Here is a 23038-nt window from a genome sequence, read left to right as displayed (position 1 = left end):
TCCCCCTGGCCGCGGGCAACGCTGCCCCCTCCCCTGTCGCCTAGGACACCAGCAGCACTGGCAGCCCCCACTGCATCCACCGTCACCTGACTACCAGACACCTTCTTGACCGCATCCGCGTAGGATATGCCTTGAGAGGCTCTAACTTTTTGCACCTCAGCAGCCCTCTTGCTGAACACGCATCCCCCGTAGGCAGAGCTATGCTCTCCCCCACAGTTACAGCACTTGAGTTTTGCTCCGTCGTCACACTTCCCATACTCGTGGTCTCCTGCACATTTACCACACTTCTGCTTCCCTCTACAGACCGCTGCAATATGCCCAAAGCGCTGGCACTTGAAGCAACGCAGGGGCGGCAGAACATATGGGCGTACGCCATAGCGCATGTACCCAACGCAAACCACACGAGGCAGGATCCCACCTTCAAATCTAATCATTATCGACAGGCTGTCACACCTTACCCCATCCCGGGTCATCTTCAACCGCCTAGCATCCACCACCTTAGCTCCAGTCAAATTCTCCTTTATGTCATCCACAGATGTCGTCGTAGGGACGCCTACTATAACACCCCTGACCGTGCCTCTTACAGCAATCAATCGCCTTCCTTTGCTGAGCCACGTCCTTGCACACGACCAGCAGCGAGCCATCCCTAAGGACACTCGCATGCTTGACCACTCCCACAGCTACAGTCAGGCTCCTTGTCAACGCCATCGGATCCCACCCCTTAAAGGACGCATTATCCTGCGCGAGCTTTATGAACACCTTACACTCTGAACTCACATCCCCGACATCTGCAACCCCCCTGCCCTGCTCCTCACTGAGAGAGCCCTCCATAGACGAGCAAGAAGACGCCCTTCGCTGCACAGGATCAGTGGCTCCAGGGGAGTCCTCCCCGCTGTTCATATCGTCACCGACCAGGTCACGCTTCCTCTTCTTCTTCCCCGTCATACGGACCGAGGCGTTCCTCTATGTTGCCGTAATATCCAAACTGTTGTCGTTGTTGTTTTTTATGGCAGTTGGCATCCAAGTGCCAAGTTAGCTCTTTTTATAATGATATTGTTTTTGTCATAAAGGAAAGGTCATCTGATTTTAACCTTTAGAACAATTCTCTGGTCTTTTATGCGTCATCTCTATAACCGTCATTATCATTATGGAGAGTCTGAGGACTACAGCCTGAGTAGTGGGTCTGGAGAGACGGGAGATGGCGGAGGAGAGTGGATCGGTGGTCGAAGACGTTCTGGACGGCGTGGAGGAGCAGCCTTTTCTGGCTGCACGTGCCCGGAAACGTAAAAAGTCCCTTAGCTCGTCCGAGGGTTCTGGGAATGAGCAGCAGGATGAAGCTGAAGCTATTGATATCCGGAGTGAGAGCAGAGACTGTAAGGTGATCATAAAGCTTGCACAAGATAGTGCATCCTTTAGGGAGTGGAATTCAGTGGCATTGTCAAAGAGCCTAACTGTAGCTGTGGGAGTGATCAAGAGTGCGGGTGTCCTTAGAGATGGCTCGCTGCTGGTCGTGTGCAAGGACGCGGCTCAGCAACGGAAGGCGATTGGAACTAAACGTCTGGGTGGAAAGGACATTCTTGTGTCTGATGCTGAAAGAAACACGGTCAGAGGAGTTATCGTAGGTGTCCCTACGGCGACGTCTGTGGATGAAGTTAAGGAGAATTTGACTGGAGCTAAGGTGGTGGACGCTAGGCGGTTGAAGGTGACCCGGTCTGGGGTAAGATGTGACAGCTTGTCGGTAATGGTAACACTTGAAGGGAGGTGCCTGCCTTGTAAGGTGTTCATTGGGTTCATGTGCCATGACGTTAGGCCATATGTTCCACCGCCCCTGCGTTGCTTTAAGTGCCAGCGCTTTGGGCATATTGCAGCGGTCTGTAGAGGGAGGCAAAGATGTGGTAAATGTGCAGGAGATCACGAGTATGGGAAGTGTGACGTGGGAGCAAAACTGAAGTGCTGTAACTGTGGGGAAGAACATAGCTCTGCCTACGGGGGATGCAGGTTTAGCAAAAGAGCTGCTGAGGTGCATAAAATAAAGGTCTCTCAAGGTGTATCCTATGCAGATGCAGTCAAGAAAGTTTCAAGTAACGAGTTTAGAGTAAATACAGAGAGAGGAGCCAGCGCTGCTCCCAGCCAGGGCGAAATGAGAAAGGCCAGCGTGGCTCCCAAGAAGTGTGAAGGTTTCAAGAGTGGAGGTCCCAAGTGTGCAGGTTCCAGAATTAATGAGAATACCCTGGTTGTGGATAGAGAGGATTTTGTACTCTTTATGGTGGATGTTGTAAACTGTGCTGCTCAGGCTCAAAGCGGAACTGAAAGGATCAGGATCATTGCTAAAGCTGCAGGGAGATTCCTTGGAACAAAGGAGCTTGATTGGGCAGATATAGAAAACAGGCTAAAGGCGCTAAATGGGAGTCGGAGTGATGGGGGTCTGCTTTTGGGGAGTCAGGGTGATCAGAGTGACGAGATGGGGGTGGGGGTTGTCTCCTGTCCTCGTCCAGTTTCGTAGACGCACGGCTACCAAGCAGCGACATCAGTGGAAATATTAAAGCCTATGGAATGAAGCCTAAAGAATAAAGCTGTACGGTGGAAGCACCGAACGTCAAAGAAGGAGAGGAAGATGAAGAAGAGTCTCCCTGGAATAAAGCCGGTTGGTCTCTGAAACAACAACAACTATTCTAGTCACAAAGACATATCATGACCTCATGGGCTTTGTAACACCAAAGCAATGGAAGGAGTACTTTTACGGACTACGACAGTCTGAGGACTACGAAAAGTCTGAGGAATAAAGTCTGGCGGTAATGCAACAATTGGATGCCAACCGCCATAAAACAACAACAACAACAACATCTCTGGCTTTACGTCGCCAGGTTCCAGCGTTTCATTTCTGGCTTTACGTCGCCAGGTTCTAGCGTCTTATCCTCTGGCTTTACGTCGCCAGGTTCCAGCCTCATTCCTTCCATTCCTTTTCCTCCCGTCCTTTACCCTCGCTCTCGCTCACCCGCGCTCTCTTTCTCCCCCTTCCTCCTTCTCCCTCCCTCTCGCCGGGTTCATGCCAGGCCCCGCTCTTATCCAGCGAAAGGTTGCAATTTTCTCTTCCTGGATCACTAGGCCTCACTTTCTCATTTATTTCTAAATTAAACCAAATCCGAACAAGTATGTCTCTTCTTCATGCCCCCTCTTTCATGCTCGCTCTCTACCCCCTCATGCTCTCTCTCCCAGGCACCGGGATGCCAGATCTCGTCCTCCCCCTAACCATGAACTCTACCTTTACTAAATATCTCCCCCTCAGGCACCGGGATGCCAGATCTCCTTTTCGCCCTTCCCCCTAACAATGAACACTACCTTTTACTAAACATCTCTACCTCATGCCCTCACTTATGCTCCCCCTGACACCGGGATGCCAGGTCTTTCTATTCCCTCCATTTCCAAACCCCTCCCCTCGGCACCGGGATGCCAGATCCCCCCCCCTGTCTCTCATGCTCTCCTGACACCGGGTTGCCAGGTCTTATTTCCCCCATTTCTAACCCCCCCCTCGGCACCGGGAGGCCAGGTTGACTTTCTTTCTCCCCTTCTCCCCTCGGCACCGGGATGCCAGGTCTACTTTCTTTCCCCCTTCGGCACCGGGATGCCAGGTCTACTTTCTTTCCCCCCCTTCTCTCCTCGGCACCGGGATGCCAGGTCTACTTTCTTTCCCCCCTCGGCACCGGGATGCCAGGTCTACTTTCTTTCCCCCCTCGGCACCGGGATGCCAGGTCTACTGTCTTTCCCCCCTCGGCACCGGGATGCCAGGTCTACTTTCTTTCCCCCCTCGGCACCGGGATGCCAGGTCTACTTTCTTTACCCCCTCTGCACCGGGATGCCAGGTCTACTTTCTTTCCCCCCTCGGCACCAGGATGCCAGTCGACTGTCTTCCCCCCCCCCCCTTCTCCCCTCGGCACCGGGATGCCAGGTCTACTTTCTTTCCCCCTTCGGCACCGGGATGCCAGGTCTACTTTCTTTCCCCCCTTCTCTCCTCGGCACCGGGATGCCAGGTCTACTTTCTTTCCCCCCTTCTCTCCTCGGCACCGGGATGCCAGGTCTACTTTCTTTCCCCCCTCGGCACCGGGATGCCAGGTCTACTTTCTTTTCCCCCTCTGCACCGGGATGCCAGGTCTACTTTCTTTCCCCCCTCGGCACCAGGATGCCAGGTCGACTGTCTTTCCCCCCCTTCCCCCCTCGGCACCGGGATGCCAGGTCTACTTTATTTCCTTCCCCCCTCGGCACCGGGATGCCAGGTCTACTTTCATCCCCCCACCTCTAACCCCCCTCCCCCTTTCCCCCGGCGCCGGGATGCCATGTCTCCTCCTTCCGTGAGGTTCATGCAGCCTCTTCGCTCTTCCCTCATGCAGCCTCTTCCCTCATGCCGCCTCTTCCCTCATGCCGCCTCTTCCCTCATGCCGCCTCTTCCCTCATGCCGCCTCTTCCCCCCTCGGGCACCGGGATGCCGCCTCTTCCCCCCTCGGGCACCGGGAGGGCGCCTTTTCCCCCTTCGGGCACCGGGATGCCATGTTTTGGAGTCCTCCAAACAGCAGCTGGTTATACCAACTTTACCTTGCAGATCATTCCCTTGGGACAAGCCCTGTATCTCCCACCTCCCGACCCTAACGTCTTCGGTTCATCACTCCAAAGCGTCGTCATTCTCATCCAGTCCATCAAGTTGCTGCTGCACTTTGATACACCGTTCTATCAGCTGGTTTGGGGGTTCTTTAAGACCAATGCTATAAGGATTGTTGTCTTCCTGTCCTGTCATGTTCATGGCCGTCCAGTCCGATGACCCTGTATCATCAACAAATACATTCAGAACATTTACTACCGAGGTGGAACATCACAGACCCCAGTTCCTCCAACCTCAGCTACCACGTTTCACACATAAGCTCCGCTTCAGGTGCTTCAGTCCTCCTAGACCATCTAGCTCAGTTAACGTTCCTTCCATCATGGCTTCATTCTACCCTCACCACGTTTAACAGTCTTATTCTTATCTCACTAATTACTTCCCATTCACCTTCGACTACCAGTCACATTGCAAGTACTCAAACCTACCCGAGTGGCATCGACGTCTCTTCAGGCGCGTTCCCCTGCTCAGAGGCCGTCTTGTCCACAATAGTTCTCCTCACCCCGGCATCAAGGACCTCCAACCAACGCTTAAGTCTTCCCCTAAAACAGCAGGACTACTGTGGTAACACGATCTATTCCAAGCCCCTTTGCAATCCGTCCAGACCTTGTGCACTGGTCGTCAAGTGGCACTTCCCAGCAGGACTCAGGATCTGGTTCATCCTTTACTTAAAGTCTGGTCCCCACATTTCCTACCAAACTTTTCCCACATTGGCGCTGCCACATCTGCCTCCAGTTAAGGAGTCGTTGACCGCCTCATTGTATCGTGGAGCACTGGTTCTCCATGACTTTCCAGGTCTACACACACCATTACCTCCTCGTCCTCCATTCTGCCAATCCGCACTGCCTCGTTAAGCTTCTTTTGGGGGTATTGAGGCCCGGGAGCCTTCAGCCCTCATCGCAAGAAGACCCAAAACGGCATCAACTTCGTACATTCGTGTTGTTCATGTTTCTCCCCTGCCAATAAACACCTTGCATCGTATCTGGGGTTTTGGTCCTTGCTAGTGAACATTTAAACGTTGAAAAAGTCCCCAATGTCAAATGTCATCTAAAAGCAATCACAATCTACATAAATTGACATCTCGTGTTGTAGGACACTTCCTTTTTAATCAATTTACTTTACTTACCATCCAAAACTACAAAGACAAAAAAAGGTTTAAGTAAAGCAAATACAATTACATAAAACAAATTGTATCAGTTAATCTTGAGAGAAAGTGTATGTATCACCAATGTTACACATGATCATGTATGTTAAGATTTTTAGAAGTATGAAGTGGAAAGTAAAGTGGAAAGGATTGCAGCCTGTGTCTTGCTGTGTCTTGTTGTGTACCTCCCAGAGAAAACATATATCTCTCCTATACAGTTTTCCTATTGTGGCAGGAGACTCACTGTTGGTGTGCAATTCAATATTAAGTCAATAACTGCATAAAAACCTCAAAAACAAACTCTGCTTTCCTGTTTCCACACTCTCATTGAACCACCGCAGAGACCCAAGTCTGTGCAGACCTTTTGGGAGGCTAGAGCTCACTCAAAATTCTCCTCAGCCTCACCCACTCTGCCAAGTTCAATTAAGAGAATGCAAAATGAAAAAGAAGCGTGCCAGAAACACACTCAGACACGGCACAAGAAGACATCGAACCCGTGCGGCCCAACTGTTAGTTAATATCAGAAATATAATTGGATTATAAAGAACGTATTACTGCTATAGTCTTTTAGTCACGCATTTGAATAGTTTCTTTGAAGTGCAGCAGTCTTAAGACTTCAATCATGATCATTGGATTCATCAGCAGCTCCAGCAGAGCTGCATCTGATTACATAAGGTAGAATTTTCATCTCACTGATGGTTAATTGGATGATAAAACATTAATCAAATAGAAACTACACTATTTCTGAAGTGCGTAAACGACTTCACAGCAAGAACGTTTTCTCATAAAAATGTCCTAAATTCACACGTCAAATTTAAAGACAAAGATTTTGAACCTTTTCCTTTCAGAATCTTGAATTGATTAATTGGACACGTTTAAACATGGGCTTGATTGTACATTATGTATACAATATTGCAATTTTACACTAATGATGATTATGAAACAGGATTTTATAACTAAAAGGCTAAAAGGCACTTTAGGAAACAGCTGCTCAGTTTGATGTTTATTTGGGTTTGTCGTATGGTATTTTATCTTTTATGGTATCATTTTTAGATCATGATGGCAACCAATCAAAACACCCCTGGACAACATTCTAAAATAACTCTAAATAACTTTAGAGTGGTGTTGTACCTGTGTGTCGTCCTGCAGCTCTCCCGGGGCCTCATCGCTGCAGCGCGAGCCCTCAAAGCCGTCAGAGCAGTTACAGAAAAATGACCCCAACGTGTTGATACACTCTCCATTCTCACCGCACTCTTCCTCCTCACATTCATCAACATCTTCGTCACATCTGCAGATAAAACAGATCAATAAATGGAGCAACAGGAGGAAGCAACAATCATCAGAAAAGCATTTGGAGACAAACAAATGAAGGTGTTATATACGGCATCTGTTCTTATTGCTGCGGCGGAACCATGAGAGTAATTATGCAACATCTAACAAGTAAAAGAACAATACTCATGATATTACTCAAGTCTTTCATTCATTATTCTTCTTCATCATGTTTGAATGTACTTGTTGTGTTCTTGTAAGACATGAGCTTGTATTGAGTAGCAGGATTACACTTTCACATCACGATCTCTTCATCTCACATATGCACCCTGCTGGGACACACCAAATGCAAGAATCGTTTCAAAGCAGAGGTTTCAGAAGGTGGTAAAAGCCCCTATAGCAGAGCTCTTGTAGTGGGATTGTGTACGAGCGCTTGAATGAGGGAGATTACGGTCGCTGTTATCTGGCGTTATTATACTTAATGAGTCTGTATTATACTTATACAGACTCATTTTCTGCCAGGTACATCATCTACACACTTTGACTTCAGAGTCATCAGTATCATTGCACTATTTACGGCAGGCATGTCCAAACTTGGGCTCAGGGGCCTAATGAGGCCCTCACACAGACTTCTCGTGAACCTCATGCTTCCTGGTTAATTGGCCCAAATGACCAAAAGCAGTACTTTTTTTACTGCTGTTTTCAAAATCTTTATAAACCCAATATAAGTAAACCCTGCTTTAGAGTGACCACATCTGCATACTTCACCTCCCTTATGAGAAACAAGAGTTTAAGTTTTCAAATATTTGACCATTTATTGCTACAGACGTAAAATTGTGTTTTAAAATAAAATATCAATATTGCATTACTGTTAAATAAAATTACAAACTTGATACAGAGTTGTTTGAAATTTGAAATATGCGTTTCAATAAATATGTACATGTTTTTACAACATTTTATTCTTTAATACTGCCCCCTTGTGGAGACTGCTTCATACAGCACCAGGTTACACAGACAATTAGAGTCATAATTAGGACAGCAGCAAGATAATTATTATAGGCTTTGCACACCCACATTCTTTTGAATTAGAAACATCAATGCAATTAATAAAAGAACTGTGAAAACAACACAGCTGGGGCAAGTGCTCATTTAATTATTATTTTTGTGTTGATGAATGGGTTTTATTGATTTTCCCAATAAGAAAAAATGGAGACTTGAGCTCATCTCCTTGTGTCTTCTGTGCAACTTGTAGTTTTTTTGCCATTACACTTTGTGCCGTGAGTAATTAAACCTAAAGCATCGTTTTATGTGTTTGTGGCTGCGTCTTCTTCTTACTTACATGAGACCCCCCAGTCCTTTGGGACAGGAGCAGAAGAATGTATTGCCCAAAGGCTTACAGTCGCCGTTGTTCTGGCACGGGTTTGGCATGCATGACGTCAGCTCAACTCCACAGCGACCCCCAGTGAAACCTGCACTGCAACTGCACGTGAAGCCTGGAGAGCAGAGGGGAATATACCATGACACTTATTAATATCAATTATTGTTTCGTAATTTTGAGTAAAAATAATAAAAATAGCCTTGTTTCATCCTTCTCTATATTGTTTGGAATTTATTTATTCATACTTATTTAAATACCGATTTTTGGAAACAATAATTTTTCAGTCTTTTTTAAATGTTTGCATTAGCATGATCAATGATACACTTAAGTATCCAATCCATGGGTTTCAGAGTGATGAAAAATCAGCACTCCTGTCATAGCAATTAACAGCTCAATTCTAATGATCCTATATGTTAAATGGTGTAATGTCTGTGAAATGTCCCCTAGAATAGGTTGAATAGGTTGAATAGGTGACAGACCTCCGGAGGGCCGGCTGCTGCAGACGGCGCCGTTGAGGCAGGGCTGACTGACGCACGGGTCCGGGTACAGCACACATCCCAGTTTGACCTCGCTCACTCCTGCGATCTCGGCGTATCTGCTCCTCTTGTTCTGTAACGGCAGCTCGTTCCCGTTCAGCGTGAGCGAACCGAGGCAGCCCTGGAAACCGTCCTGGGCTCTGGGTGGACCCCCTGTCGCACGATCGCCACGTTCGTCCTGGCTCCTGCTCGCTCCAGCACTTGGCCTTTCCCCTAAACCGTTTGGGGGTCGTACTTGGGCTCCGAAGAAAAAGGAGGAGTCTGGAGCCAAAGGCCAGAGGCGGACAGGGGCCCTGGCAGCTCGGCGCCGCTCCACGTAGCTGTCATCTAAAGACAGAAGCGTGTAGTTCCTGGTCAACTCCAGCGAAACCGCGTGCCACAGACCGTCGTTTATGGGTCGCCCGGAAATGCCCATAATGCCTAGAGTGTTGTCACAATCCAGCTGGAACCACAATCGACCTTCTTCAATCTGTCAAACCAGAGGAAAATGTCAGCCACCCATGAGTGTAAATGCAAACAATACAGTATACATCCATTTTCTACCGCTTGTTCCCTTTTGGGGTCGCGGGTGACTGGAGCCTATCCCAGTGACTTTGGGCCTTAGGCGGGGTACACCCTGGACAGTGGCCAACTTGTCGCAGGGCCAACACAGAGACATAGACATAACAGACACTTCACTCTCACATTCATTCACTAGGGCCAATTTAGAGTCATCAATCTTACCTAACACATGCATGCAAAATTACGACTATCGGCTATTTTAGAAGTGAGCAATAATTCTTTTGATTCATCGACTAGTCAAATTATTATTTCTATTGTACATTTTTAATACGTTATCCACCAAATAAAGGTTTGAATTGAAGGTTTTGAATTCAAGATAGCCAATATTTAGTGTATAATCAATGAAAATCAGGAATTGTTTACTGTTTTTTTGACATTTTGAATGAACAATGCCACTGCCTTTGTTATTAAAAGATGTTTCAGTTTTTTTTTTAGAGTCCATATAGTCCAGATAACGATTACGATGATCAAAAGATGACTGATTATCTTTATAGTCGACTAGTTACAATCATCCAGGACAGTGTTACCTTAAGCATTGTACAGGGATTAACACGAGTGAACATTATCACCCCTCGTCTCTGAAGAGTCCGTATCTTCAGACCAAGTTTCATTTCTCCACTCTGACCGCTCTCCGTCACTCTGTACTTGATGTAACTGTTTCCAGAAAAACTCAAGGAGGTCTGACCTGTGACGATACCATTTTAAATCATTGAGACGTATTAAATCAACGGAGAGTTAAGTTGTGTGTGATTGTAAGTTGTGTGTGTTTGTAAGTTGTGTGTGTTTGTAAGTTGTGTGTGATTGTAAGTTGTGTGTGATTGTAAGTTGTGTGTGTTTGTAAGTTGTGTGTGTTTGTAAGTTGTGTGTGATTGTAAGTTGTGTGTGATTGTAAGTTGTGTGTGATTGTACCTGCACAGTTGTCCAGCCGCTCAGGCAGACACTGGCAGACAGAGGGCGCTGTAGGACCAGAGCGGACACACTGCATGTCTGGAGGACAGGACTGGCCTTCACAGAGCTCTAGTGGAGCGCGACACATCCCTCCTGGAAAAGAAATCATGTGTTACTATTACGACATCAATTTACTGTGTAGTTCTTACTGATCATTCATAACACGCTTGACAACACCACGGGAATACAAATACACCGGACTGCGCTAGAGAGGACAGAAGAGATTTAAGAGACAACAGATTGGACTACGTTACTAAAATGGCATTAAAGGTCTTTGACATGGAGAACCACAAGTGCAAACATAAACAGTAGGAATGTTACAATATCACATTTTAATGATATTAATAATCATCTTGACCAATCATTTATTCACATTGTCTGAATAGATCACCATTCTTCTAGAGCAGCTTTTGAGAGTCACATTTTCTGAATGAAAAAATACTTTACATACTTTACATTTAGGTTTGCATTTCACTTTATTGGAAAACAGATTCCAGCCTTTATAATTCTGACGATTATTATCATTTTCTTTATTTGATTGTGACCTGGTTAATCACAGTTCTATCACCTCAACATCCCTCGTTTGCTGTAATGATTGTCTCATGTCTCACCAAAACAGGTGCATGTCTCGGTTCGTCCAAATCGTGGTGCCACCAGGCTGATTCTCTCCGTGCTGTAGGTCACCAGAGACGCCCCGTCCATCACTAGACTCGGCTCACACACTTTATCTCCACAGTCCAGATCTCCAGAGCACACGTTGCTCAAAAGCACGGCTCCCGACAGCACTCCCGGTATCTGCCCCTTCAAAGACGCGTCCTCCAGCTTCACAGACATCTCCGGTTGTGAGAAGAAACCACTGCCTGCAACAAGTGGGAACAAAGAAACTTGCTTGTTTGTGCTCGAAATGATGATTAAACAGCTCATGTCCTCTATTTACATACGGTAATAGTCATTTAGATTATAAGGATCATATGCATTTCCTGATTCAAATTTTGGACCAGAACAAGTGCCATCAATTAGACATAATTAGCACGAATGCTGGCAGTGTTATTTATTATAAGGGATTTTCTGAGGGTAAAAAACAAACAAGAGTGTACAGATCAAATAACACACAAATACACGTTGATTTCCAGTCCTCAAAAGTACTACAATGATATGACTTCATTACACTCCTTTACCTGCTGTTTCCGGTTTCTCCAAGGACCAAAGCAGATCCACGTCCGGCGTCCCAATAACGGGCTGTACACTGAGGATGTGCAGAGGGTCCGGCTGTCCCGGGGACCACTTCCAGCCGGCGATCCCACGCAACATTAGTTTGATCTGACCAAGGTAGCGCCCGAGTAAGTCCTCAGGAGAGAGCGTCCTGAAGCGCAGGGTCAATGCGCTGCGTAACAACACATCTGTGATCTGCTCCACCACGACCGACACGTCCGCGATCACCGCAAAGCGACCGTCACTCACTGTCGCGTTCATCTGGTACCTGTGAAGGGGATGGAATGTGCTTTCATATTTCAATCAAAGTATGAAGGAAAAAAGGAAAAATAACAAAGCGCAACTGAAAGAACCTTCACACCGTCAAGAAAAACTGTCACTTTACAATGTATGTTATGCAGCATTTATGAAAAGTAGAGGTTGTGACTTGCATTCATGTGGTTTTTATTTCGAAAAGTCAGGATTTTGACCAAAAACTGTAAGCTCTTTACCAGTGTTTAATAGAGCTAACCAGTCATATTTTTTTTGTTCTTACCCTGCGCAAAATCTGAACTTTATTTGTTTTGGAAAACTTCCTCGTATTTTTACTGTAATTGCTTAAAGGTTGAATGGACGATTTTTTTGGACCCAAATCTGAGTCTTATTTCCTCGTGGCGTGGACTGCCGATTAGTCCTTCCACGTATCAATCATAAAACGCACCTACCGCTCACCTGCAGCCGCGTGTGGCTCGTCCCCCGAGAGCAGCACGGTTCCGCGTGTCTAAGCGCATTGATCTATCATAATACAGTTCCCTCAGTGTACGGGACAAAATGAAGACGGAGAAAGACAGTTCGAGCTGACTCAGAAGAGACTGAAATCTACGGGAGACGAGAGATGCGATGTGATCCGTCGCGCTAATAAACAAACGCACGTGTGTGTTGTATCAGTCCGCACGGGGGAGTGGCATGTGCACGGGGGAGTGGCATGTGCACGGGGGAGTGGCATGTGCACGGGGGAGTGGCATGTGCACGGGGGAGTGTCATGTGCACGGGGGAGTGGCATGCGCACTTCCGCCTGCGTTCTCAAATCGCCGAAAATCGCCCATTGCGCCTTTAAACAATAGTGTTGGGTCTTGATGATATAAATAACTGACAGTAAATTTTATCCAAGATCTCAAATGTTTAAGGTAAATGCACAAATCAGACAGATATTCACAGGTGACGTCGGCAGCTTTTGACCCGAGTTGTTCTTCTGAATTTCGAGCGTGATCACGAAAAAAAAACACTTTCCAGAGTTCCCAAGGACCACATGAACGCAGCATTAAAGTAAACCACTACAGTTTCATTTTTCTTTTGTGATTTTGAGCACTTCTGCACTGCTGAGGCTTCTGTTTCCCGCAGCACATTCAGCACACGCGTACGACCTACTTTGCAGACGCACGTACCTGCCCGGCTCGAGTCCTGGCAGTGCGATGACGCCGCCGTCTTGTCTGTTTACGCTGAACATGCTTTTGGGCGGTGACTTCTGGGTAAATGACAGGACATCACTGGGGTCCCGGTCGGTGGCGTAGATCTGTCCGATGGGGCCGCCTTGAAACGTGTCCGTCACCATCACAATAAAGATCTCCAGTGGCGAGACGGCGGGCTTGTACTGGCTGTTCCCGATGACCCTCAGGAAGAGCCAGGAGGAGGTGGTGAGACGAGGCTTTCCCGAATCACTTGCCTGAAGTAGAATGATTGAACATGGTTAGGACGCTGTAATTATGATGTAAATGTCGCAATTGTTGTAAGAAGATCCCAAATGAACTATTACCCCCAATTATTGACAGTGAAATCCTTAATTTTCTTTCATTCGCATTGTCTGACACATTCTCATTGCTCTAATATATAAACACACTTTCCAAAAGATAAAGTTAATGGGGCACATTACAAAGATACATCTGCTATTAGCTTTGCACATTTAACTCCTTTAAAGTATTCTATCAACACTCAAAACAGAAAAACAAATAAAAAGTCTATCCCAATATAAACCTGTGTCCTTAGGCAAAAAGCATTAAAACCTAAAGGACAAACTCTCTCTCTAAGGCCACAATAATCATTTCATTTCCCCGTTCTCAGTTCCACATCTTACAATATGAAGCTTTTAACACTGTAATTGTTGTCAAATGAATGAATGCATGACATGTAAAAGTTAAAGTTAAAATCACAGAACAAATTATCACCTCAAACTCCTGGAAAAGCTCCAATAGCATCACTGAAAACTGCTTTATGAGGTAAGTTGGTGCAGACAAGATAAACACACAAAGAGAGTCCTAATAAAACTGCTGTGTCCTCAGGCAAAAGGCAATAAAAGCAAAAGGACAAGAGCTTGTTTCTAATTCCAATGGTCCAACAGAATTATACAAGACCATATTTAAGCGCGCGATTCCCATAAACAGCTCGGATGGAAAACGGAAGTTGTAATAAATGTGACTTATTAAAACAGCAGCGTGTAACCAAACAAACAAACAAAAACGTTCCTCCACGGGGCGGTCCCAGGAGATCCTTTTAGCCTGACCTGTATTTCTAAGGTGAATTCTCTGGGTGAGTCGGGTCCGAGCGCGCGGCTGGACCTCAGGGTGCCGCTCTGGTCCAACGTGAAGAAGTCGCCCTCGTTCCCGGAAACGACGGCGAACTCAAAAGGGGCGCCGTTTCTGGGGGAGTCCTTATCACTGACAGACACTCGCTGGAGAACAGAGCCGGCCGGTTGGTTCAGCTGGAGACAGAAGTCGGGACGTTTCTCAACACGTGCCATAAACAGTATATTCTGTTGCTGATTAAGGGCGGGGGATATTGACCAAAAGGAATAGTATATCAAATGAGTGTCTCGATAACGATACGCAGACAAATATTATCCCAATCCCACAGAAACGTGTCAGGTTTAATTATCAGACAAATGTGAAATGTCTAAGAATGAATCACGTCAAATGAATCATAAACGTGCAGAAATGTCCCCTTCATCACGTCCTTCATTTTCATATATAACAGCTCTGTTTTCTAGCATTTTTCTATAAACTATATATATATACTTGATAATTAAATGTTGCATATCTTAAACATTTTCAGCCTTCACAATATTATTTAAATTTCAATATATTGCCCGCCTCTACTGTAGATTGTATAATATTGTATAGAGTTATTTTGACATTTCTATGACTAAAGTATATTAAGTACATATTAGGACATTGTTTTATTATTAAGTACATATTGTGAGTCAGTAGCTTTTTATATTATATTTATCAAACCTGTCAAAACCAATATGACACAAACACAGACGTTACCGTTGGTCCCATCAGTCTGAGGTGTTTTGTTTTGCTCAGACAAACTCTTTATTATTCCACTGTGTCAACCTTCCACAGACCAAGTCATTTTTGCAATTGCGGAGTCATTTTGTTCAACCAATTTTCTGTCATTTGTTGCGGCTCATTTAGGACGAAAACTCTGTTGTTGTTCAATAAAATGTTCCGTTTGAATAAGTACTGATCAAATATATACTTTTGGCCACAGCTAATACGTGTCTTTTCGAAATGGCAAACAAGCGTTAAGTCGAACTCATCCAACTCCAATCCTTTGGTTGTCTAAATCAAATGAGTACACGGTAATAAATTGTTTTAATTGGGCTGCAATGAATAATTACATTAGGAGTTTACGAGTCAGCTGTTATTACCGGTATTATTGAAATGAGTGTTGTATTATTATTGTTTTATTTGACTTGTACCATTTTTTCTATACAATTTCAACCAGACAAGAAGAAAATACTTTTAGAACAGTTCTGAAATGTCCATGGTGTTGGAGAGCGTACGCCATGTGGGACATCACCTGTATGATGGCGGTGGAGTTGGGAGGCGTGAAAACCGGGGCGTTGTCATTCACATCTGCCACATCGACATTAATTGTGACGGTGGACGACATGGCAGGGGAGCCACTGTCGAAGGCCTGCACAGACAGGGTGTACCTGGACGCCTGGAGATAGTAAACAAAGCGTAAAGTACTCATCGTCTGCGGCGCCGTGCACTGCGAGCTCCCCTGTCACAGTTGCATCACACGGGAGCGTGACCTTGAGCACTTCTCGCTCGAGCTGATCAACCAGTAAATTGCCATTGATTGTTTATGAGACGGTGCAGACAAAGATTTATCCTTACTAGTTCTCTGTCAAGGCGCTTATTGACTTTGAGCAGGCCTGCCACGGGGTCAATCCAGAAGTGGTTACTGCGGTCTCCTTTCATTATGGAGTAGGTGATTCGACCGTTGACCTGACTGTCCAGATCCTCCGCCAACAACTGACAAGCACGAGATATAAGAGGAGTGGATGAAGCACGACTGAGACAACAGTGCAAGAGAACTAACCTTAAGATAAGATAAGATAATCCTTTATTGTCCCACACGGGGATACAATTAACAATCACTGGTTTGGCAATTCATCCGAAAAACTAAATATTCTGTTCACAAGCGATGCATATTATTATTCAAATACAAACAAATTGAGCACCGGTATAATTTATATTTAATATTATAGACAGAAAACCTCACGTTACTGTGTTGTTATAAACATATACATACATATATAGCTAAACTGTTCTTTAAAAAAAAGTCTAAATATGAAATAAAGGCATTAATTGACATTTATATACCACAAATAGTTTGAGAGAAAATTATAACTCACTAAACTATTTGTGCTGCCACGGTCTGAAAGAAATCTACGGGAAACATTGGATGTATGATCTTCTATATATTTACAACCTTTGCATTTGACCAATAACGTTAATACAGATGGGGCAAGCTAAAATGAATATTGTTGAAATTATGATTTATTTATTTTATATTGGGAGTTATTGGGTCTAAAGAATTTACCGTTTCGATTCCCATTACCATATTTTTTATTTCATTGAAACTTGCAAATCTTCTATGCTTAGCCCCAAATCAGTTCTATCGTTGTTCTCATACTTACAGTTCTCATACTTACAGTTCTCATACTTACAGTTCTCATACTTACAGTTCTCATACTTACAGTTCTCATTCTTACAGTTCTCATACTTACAGTTCTCATACTTACAGTTCTCATACTTACAGTTCTCATACTTACAGTGCTCATACTTACAGTTCTCATACTTACAGTTCTCATACTTACAGTTCTCATTCTTACAGTTCTCATACTTACAGTTCTCATACTTACAGTTCTCATACTTACAGTGCTCATACTTACAGTTCTCATACTTACAGTTCTCATACTTACAGTTCTCATTCTTACAGTTCTCATACTTACAGTTCTCATACTTACAGTTCTCATACTTAAAGTTCTCATACTTGTTCTCATACTTGTTCTCATACTTACAGTTCTCATACTTACAGTTCTCATACTTATAGTTCTCATTCTTACAGTTCTCATACTTACAGTTCTCATACTTACAGTTCTCATACTTAAAGTTCTCATACTTGTTCTCATACTTACAGTTCTCATGCTTACAGTTCTCATACTTACAGTTCTCATACTTATAGTTCTCATTCTTACAGTTCTCATACTTACAGTTCTCATACTTACAGTTCTCATACTTACAGTTCTCATACTTAAAGTTCTCATACTTACAGTCCTCATACTTACAGTTCTTATACTTACAGTTCTCATACTTACAGTTCTCATTCTTATAGTTCTCATACTTACAGTTCTCATACTTGTTCTCATACTTACAGTTCTCATACTTACAGTTCTCATACTTACAGTTCTCATACTTACAGTTCTCATACTTTCAGTGCTCATACTTTCAGTGCTCATACTTACAGTGCTCATACTTACAGTTCTCATACTTACAGTTCTCATACTTACAGTTCTCATACTTACAGTGCTCATACTTACAGTTCTCATACTTACAGTTCTCATACTTACAGTTCTCATACTTACAGTGCTCATACTTACAGTTCTCATACTTACAGTTCTCATACTTACAGTTCTCATACTTACAGTGCTCATACTTACAGTTCTCATACTTACAGTTCTCATACTTACAGTTCTCATTCTTACACTTTGGCATCTCATCTGAACAAGGCCATAACAATAAATTGCCCGAAATTGTTATTTTCAGTATTGTGTTTACCCTGGTGACAGTTTGTCCAACAGCCGCGTCCTCGCTGACCAGAACGTTGTAAATGTCCTGGCTGAAAGCAGGAGCGTTGTCGTTGACGTCCATGAGTTCGATGGTGACCATGAGGGCCGTGCTCAGAGGGGGGCTCCCACTGTCCCGGGCCTCCACCGTCAGGTAGAAGTCTTTACACACCTCGAAATCCAGGTCATCAGCCACTGAAACAGAGCCTACAACAACATGCAAATAGTTGTACAATTAAATGTAATTATCAAGGCATATTACCCATTTAACCCGTTTGAACTGATAATAAGTAACATTAACATTAAGATAGCAGCTACAGTATTACACACAAGCGTTGGATTAGTTAGTTAGTCAGTAATGTGTGGTGTGACCTATCATAAAATGTCAATAAATAGACTAACAAAGTCACAAGATCAAGTTTGTCAGTTACAATTGTGAGGAGAAATGATTGACATCTCGACCAAATAATAATGAATATTCCCATTGTCAAATAGATTACCGTCCCTCAAATATGTGACCAGCTTTATGCAATAAACAGTTCTGAATGATAAAGTAACGTTTACATGAACAGCCAGATAAAAATATCACAATTTTGTTATGTTTTTCAGATTATATTGTAACCTGATTTGTATCGAGGTAAAAAGGACGTTAAAAGTAGAAGGTGATTATGTGAGTTAGATAAACTTTTCAGACTGCATCTTTAAAGAGGGAATATATACGTTTGTTTCTTTTCTCCATAGACGTTGTTGTTTTATACTTCCTCAAAATGGCCTTAAAACATGTGACTCCACTAAACTAAATACTTTTGTTTAATTTAACACCTGTATTTGAATAAATGAAAGCTCTGTTTATTTCACACTGCAGAATTTTTTAAGACATTTTCAAGCAACGTAAATATTGCACCTTTAAAAGTGCAAAACTACGTGTGCAGGAGTCTACTTTTGCTTTTATCTACCACCAAAGAGTCATTTAAGGACGGCATGCACGCAATATATCCCTTCTACAGGAAATGGGAAAGATAATAGGATAATAACATTCACTTTTCCCCATCAGTGGTCATAATGTTATGGCGTCAAACTACATAACTAATGAATTTACAGCCCATGTCATTTTGCACTGGAGCTTGAAATAGCCAGAGTCTCCTCAGCACTCACCCAATCGTCTGTCTATGGCGAACTTGCCCAACTCATTGCCGGAGCGTATGCTGTATGTGATCTCTGCGTTTGGTCCGATGTCGGCGCTGGTCGCAAGGACACGCGTCACCTCGGTCCCCACGGCAACGTCTTCAGGAACTGTGACCGAATAATCTCTCCTCTGAAAGACCGGCGCATTGTCATTCACGTCCAGCACTAAAATGGTCAAATCCACCTGAGGGAGGGATAAAAAGAAAACACAGCACAATGGAGTTTCTCACTATCTGCTGTCACTGCTGCCGGCTGTGGGGCACCAGCGTCAGGGAGACAGAAGGGCTATAAACATTAATACAACTACTGAACACTTTGCTAACAAGATGAATGACGGGGGGAAATCGATAGAGCGATGTGTCCGGGGAAAAGCCCGATAGCCAAAAGAGTCACGGCGCCGTCCAGAGACAGAGTGCGCCGCTACTGACAACAGTGACGATAAAAACGAGATAACTCAACAATACGTACGGTGCGCTCTCTCTTTACGCTAATCGAGGTATTTTAGCGGCCCCCTGGGATTGTTTTATTCACAAAGTCAATATGGGTCGGATTGGGTTTTTAAAGCGAAGCATCTGCTCAAAACAAAAAAAGAAACATGAAATAAATGCTAAAAGCCTAAATAAATATGTCGGTACTTGTTGATCCGAAGAAAAGTTTGTCACTTGATTCAACATTAACAAGGAAAATGGAAAAGAGTGACAGAATACTGGTATTTAGGGGAAACCTTTCCTATTTTTCCTATTATTTATACATGAATTAAAAAAAAAAGATGCATATACTCATTCTAAGCGTAATACAATAGTTTATTTGAAATTACTTTTAAGAACGCCTGATCACAGACCAGTCAACAAGAGGGTGTGGCAGCGTGCGATCATTGAGACTGAAGGTCGTCTTTGTTACTACGGGTTTCCCAAGCGACACATTGACATGTAGTTGGACGTTATTATCAATGAATGACTGGAATAAGCTGCGCTCTTAACGCCCTCACTCGTCGCTGGTAAAGTCTCCAGCTGACCATAACTCAAAACTATGTGGAAGGTCAACAAATTATTTAAAAATGTGTTTCAAAAATGTTTCATTTCTTTCAAGTTTTGTGCATGTTTCATTCTTTTCTCACTGCTAGTACAAGTTCTGCCTTGGAGACACATTTATGCTCCTCACTTTAATTACATATTACAACTCGTCTTCAGTGAAATAAAACAGGCACGCTGGGTCCTGAGAGAAAGACGGTTTTATGATACTGATTATAGCTTATGCACTGTTTAAAATTCTACTGGACAAAGTTAGTAATGTCATAGTGCACCAAAAAAAAAAGACAGATTTATCTTGCCATAAAGCCATGATATGACCTTAGAGTGAGGCCTGAGCTGCTCTTATCTTTCGCTTTTATCGCCCTTTTTAGGTTTCTCCTATAGCTATGTTTCCTTCTCTATAACCTTCCTCATGGGCCCATCCCGTTTTGTGAGGACTTATCTAAATTAAAATCTTAGCTTTATTATCTGATCCCAGCAGTCAACAAACATGTTTTTATTCATTGGTCTGTGTTCTAGTCATGCGTAAGGACTGAAAAACAGACGGCAAATGGCCAGGAAGACGGATTGATATCTACATAATCTACCTTTGATTGCACAGCACAAACATTATGGAGATGTTGATGTGTTAAAATGACTCGACAGAAGGAACTACGCCAGCACAATGCATAATATCAGAGTGTTAAGTACATCTACTGCCACTAACCCGAGAGGACAGCGCCCCCTGTTGTCCCGCCTGGTCAGTGGCTTGAACTCGAATGCGGTAAGAGTCGCGGCTTTCTCTGTCCAGAGGCCGCTCCAGAATGACCACTCCAGAAATAGGGTCAATGGAGAAGAAACCACTGACAGAATCCACCAAAGAGTAGACGATGGTGCGATTGAAACCTGGGTATTTACAAAAGATTGAATATGATGTAAGCACAAAAGTAACTACATCACATACTTAAAGGTGCACTATGTAACTTTTCTGTGGCGGGTGTGTCACCTGCTCGTCAGCATGAACTGAAGTTATTCGAGAAGCAGGGCCGGCCCAGCCTATAAGCGAACTAAGCAGCCGCGTAGGGCCCCGAGGCGTTAATAGGGCCCCCAATCTGGCAACCCGTTTTATGCGAAGTGCAAGCGCAGCGTGAGCCACTAGTGTAGTAGCGCTGCTGGCGCGGCAGCGCACACAGCGGTAATATAACGCACAAACCGCATTTATTTGTAATGACAATCTGGCAACCAAGACACCAAACCTGCGCTGATTGGTCAACTTCATTGTGCGCGAGCAGAACGAGAGCAAAACATAAACACAACAGAACGTGGTCCCTGCGTGGTCCTCATGTCCAGAGGAATATATCCCCCGATGTCGAAAAACGAAAGAAGAAACTTCTTGACAATGTAAAGAAACTGCAAACTCAACAACACTTTCCAGGTATTGAACTTCTCTTACAAAGAGACGGTTAATGCTGCTGTTTGAAACAACACGATTCTGTCACGTTAGTTCGATCAGGCTGGAGGCGACGAGAGCTCTGCCCCGCGCACAATATGTGTGAATGAAAGATAATAAGCTTAACATTTACACCAGCCCAGGAGTGTTAGCTGCAGGTGAGGCCGGTGAGGCGGCGTCTATGCCCCGGTCACTAAGAGGCGGAGATCCGGTCCGGACCAGCGCCGTCTCGTCCAGAACCTCTGACGTGAGACTTTGGAGTGAACAGTGTGCAGCCCTGAGCAGCCTCAGTCAGAGATGAGCGGGTTTGAGTTTGCGTTCCATCTCTCTCACATCACCATGTGTGAGATCAATCGTGACTCGTGATGTCTGTTTTACTTTGACTTCTTAAAGTGCAATAAGAGGAACGTAAAGGTTTATGCGTGTAAGGTCCATCAGCCAATCACATCGCAGCATTGTTTCATGCAGGAGTCCAGTGTGTGATGTTCTGATTAGAACAAACATTTATATTGTAATTAACTTTTAATAGAGCAATAAAACATTTAAATTTATTTAAAAAGCATCATTAGACTATTTGTTATAAATTATAATAAATTGACAGTGAAAAAATAACCAGACATATTAAAATGACATCTGTTATAGAATAATACTATACATTTTTATATAAAAGTGGCAAAGTTGCAGAAACGCAGTCTCTTTACTATAGCTAGGTTTGGACCTTCACTTCTAGTTCTGTTCATTCTCTGGGAAAAACATGTTTGCACTGTTTTATCAGTGTTAATTGTTAATCAAGCAATGCTTATGCCATTTGTTTAATTTAATATAACTTGTTTTGTCACTTTGGCAAGAAGGAACAGTTGGGAGCAGTAAAAGATAGGATAACTATTAATTTTACATTTTCAGTTAAAATGAATCAATTTGACCATAATTATTTTTCATAGCCAATTATTGTATTGTATATTAATAACTGGCTTTAGTCATTTTCTCCTGGCCCAGTTTCATCACATCATCATTTTATAGCATTACAACCTCAACATTTTACTCTTACTTTAGCCGGCTGGACCACATTAAAATGCAGCAGAAGACCCAAAAAAGGTCTGAAAATCTCTGGGGGAGGGCCCCCAGACCCCCCTGTTCATTAGTTTAAACTAATGTGCTAATGTGGCTGTCGACCCTTAACGCCCACAAATACACCCAAAAACATATCTGGGACGTGTGTTATTTGTACAGGGAGTAGAGGTGATGTCAGCGGAATACCAAGTTGCATTGTGGGATTTAAGTTATCAATATTTGAGCTTGTGAGGTGTTGAGAATAAACTAACTGGCAAACAGATGCCCTGGAGTTTTGGTGCGCTTTGTTTGCGTTGAAGAAAGTTCCCATATGTGAATTGTTCACTGTCAATGGCAATAAAACTGATTCTGATGACGTGGTGAGGGGCCCCCAAAAATGTTTTCGCTTAGGGCCCCCTGAAGGCTTGGGCCGGCCCTGCCGAGAAGGTATTTCTTAATTAAACACATGAGCAAGACATTTATACTGTGGATCATTCCAGGCAAAGCAAAAGAGTTTGTCAAGTTAAATAGT

At 43.8% G+C, this 23038-nt stretch overlaps 1 protein-coding gene across 1 annotated transcript in view; it reads right to left on the bottom strand.

Annotated features, from left to right (window-relative positions):
- The window catches only part of fat3b (FAT atypical cadherin 3b), a 110309-nt gene that overhangs the window by 31705 nt on the left and 55566 nt on the right, over nucleotides 1-23038 (bottom strand). Inside the window, exons 35-48 of the mRNA XM_072445647.1 lie at nucleotides 20734-20912; nucleotides 18967-19180; nucleotides 17804-18018; nucleotides 15857-15994; nucleotides 15534-15677; nucleotides 14233-14430; nucleotides 13121-13398; nucleotides 11663-11964; nucleotides 11096-11344; nucleotides 10446-10577; nucleotides 10064-10221; nucleotides 8919-9444; nucleotides 8401-8554; nucleotides 6924-7080 (exon numbers count right to left, since the gene is read on the bottom strand). Coding sequence (XP_072301748.1) covers nucleotides 6924-7080; nucleotides 8401-8554; nucleotides 8919-9444; nucleotides 10064-10221; nucleotides 10446-10577; nucleotides 11096-11344; nucleotides 11663-11964; nucleotides 13121-13398; nucleotides 14233-14430; nucleotides 15534-15677; nucleotides 15857-15994; nucleotides 17804-18018; nucleotides 18967-19180; nucleotides 20734-20912 — 3044 coding nt within the window. The remainder of the gene's footprint in view (nucleotides 1-6923; nucleotides 7081-8400; nucleotides 8555-8918; nucleotides 9445-10063; nucleotides 10222-10445; nucleotides 10578-11095; nucleotides 11345-11662; nucleotides 11965-13120; nucleotides 13399-14232; nucleotides 14431-15533; nucleotides 15678-15856; nucleotides 15995-17803; nucleotides 18019-18966; nucleotides 19181-20733; nucleotides 20913-23038) is intronic.

The sequence above is a fragment of the Eucyclogobius newberryi genome, unplaced genomic scaffold, assembly GCF_026437365.1.
Source record: "Eucyclogobius newberryi isolate DKJ021-1_F unplaced genomic scaffold, fEucNew1.0.hap1 SCAF_15, whole genome shotgun sequence".
Classification (NCBI taxonomy): domain Eukaryota; kingdom Metazoa; phylum Chordata; class Actinopteri; order Gobiiformes; family Gobiidae; genus Eucyclogobius; species Eucyclogobius newberryi.
This window is presented reverse-complemented; position numbering and strand designations above follow the sequence as displayed.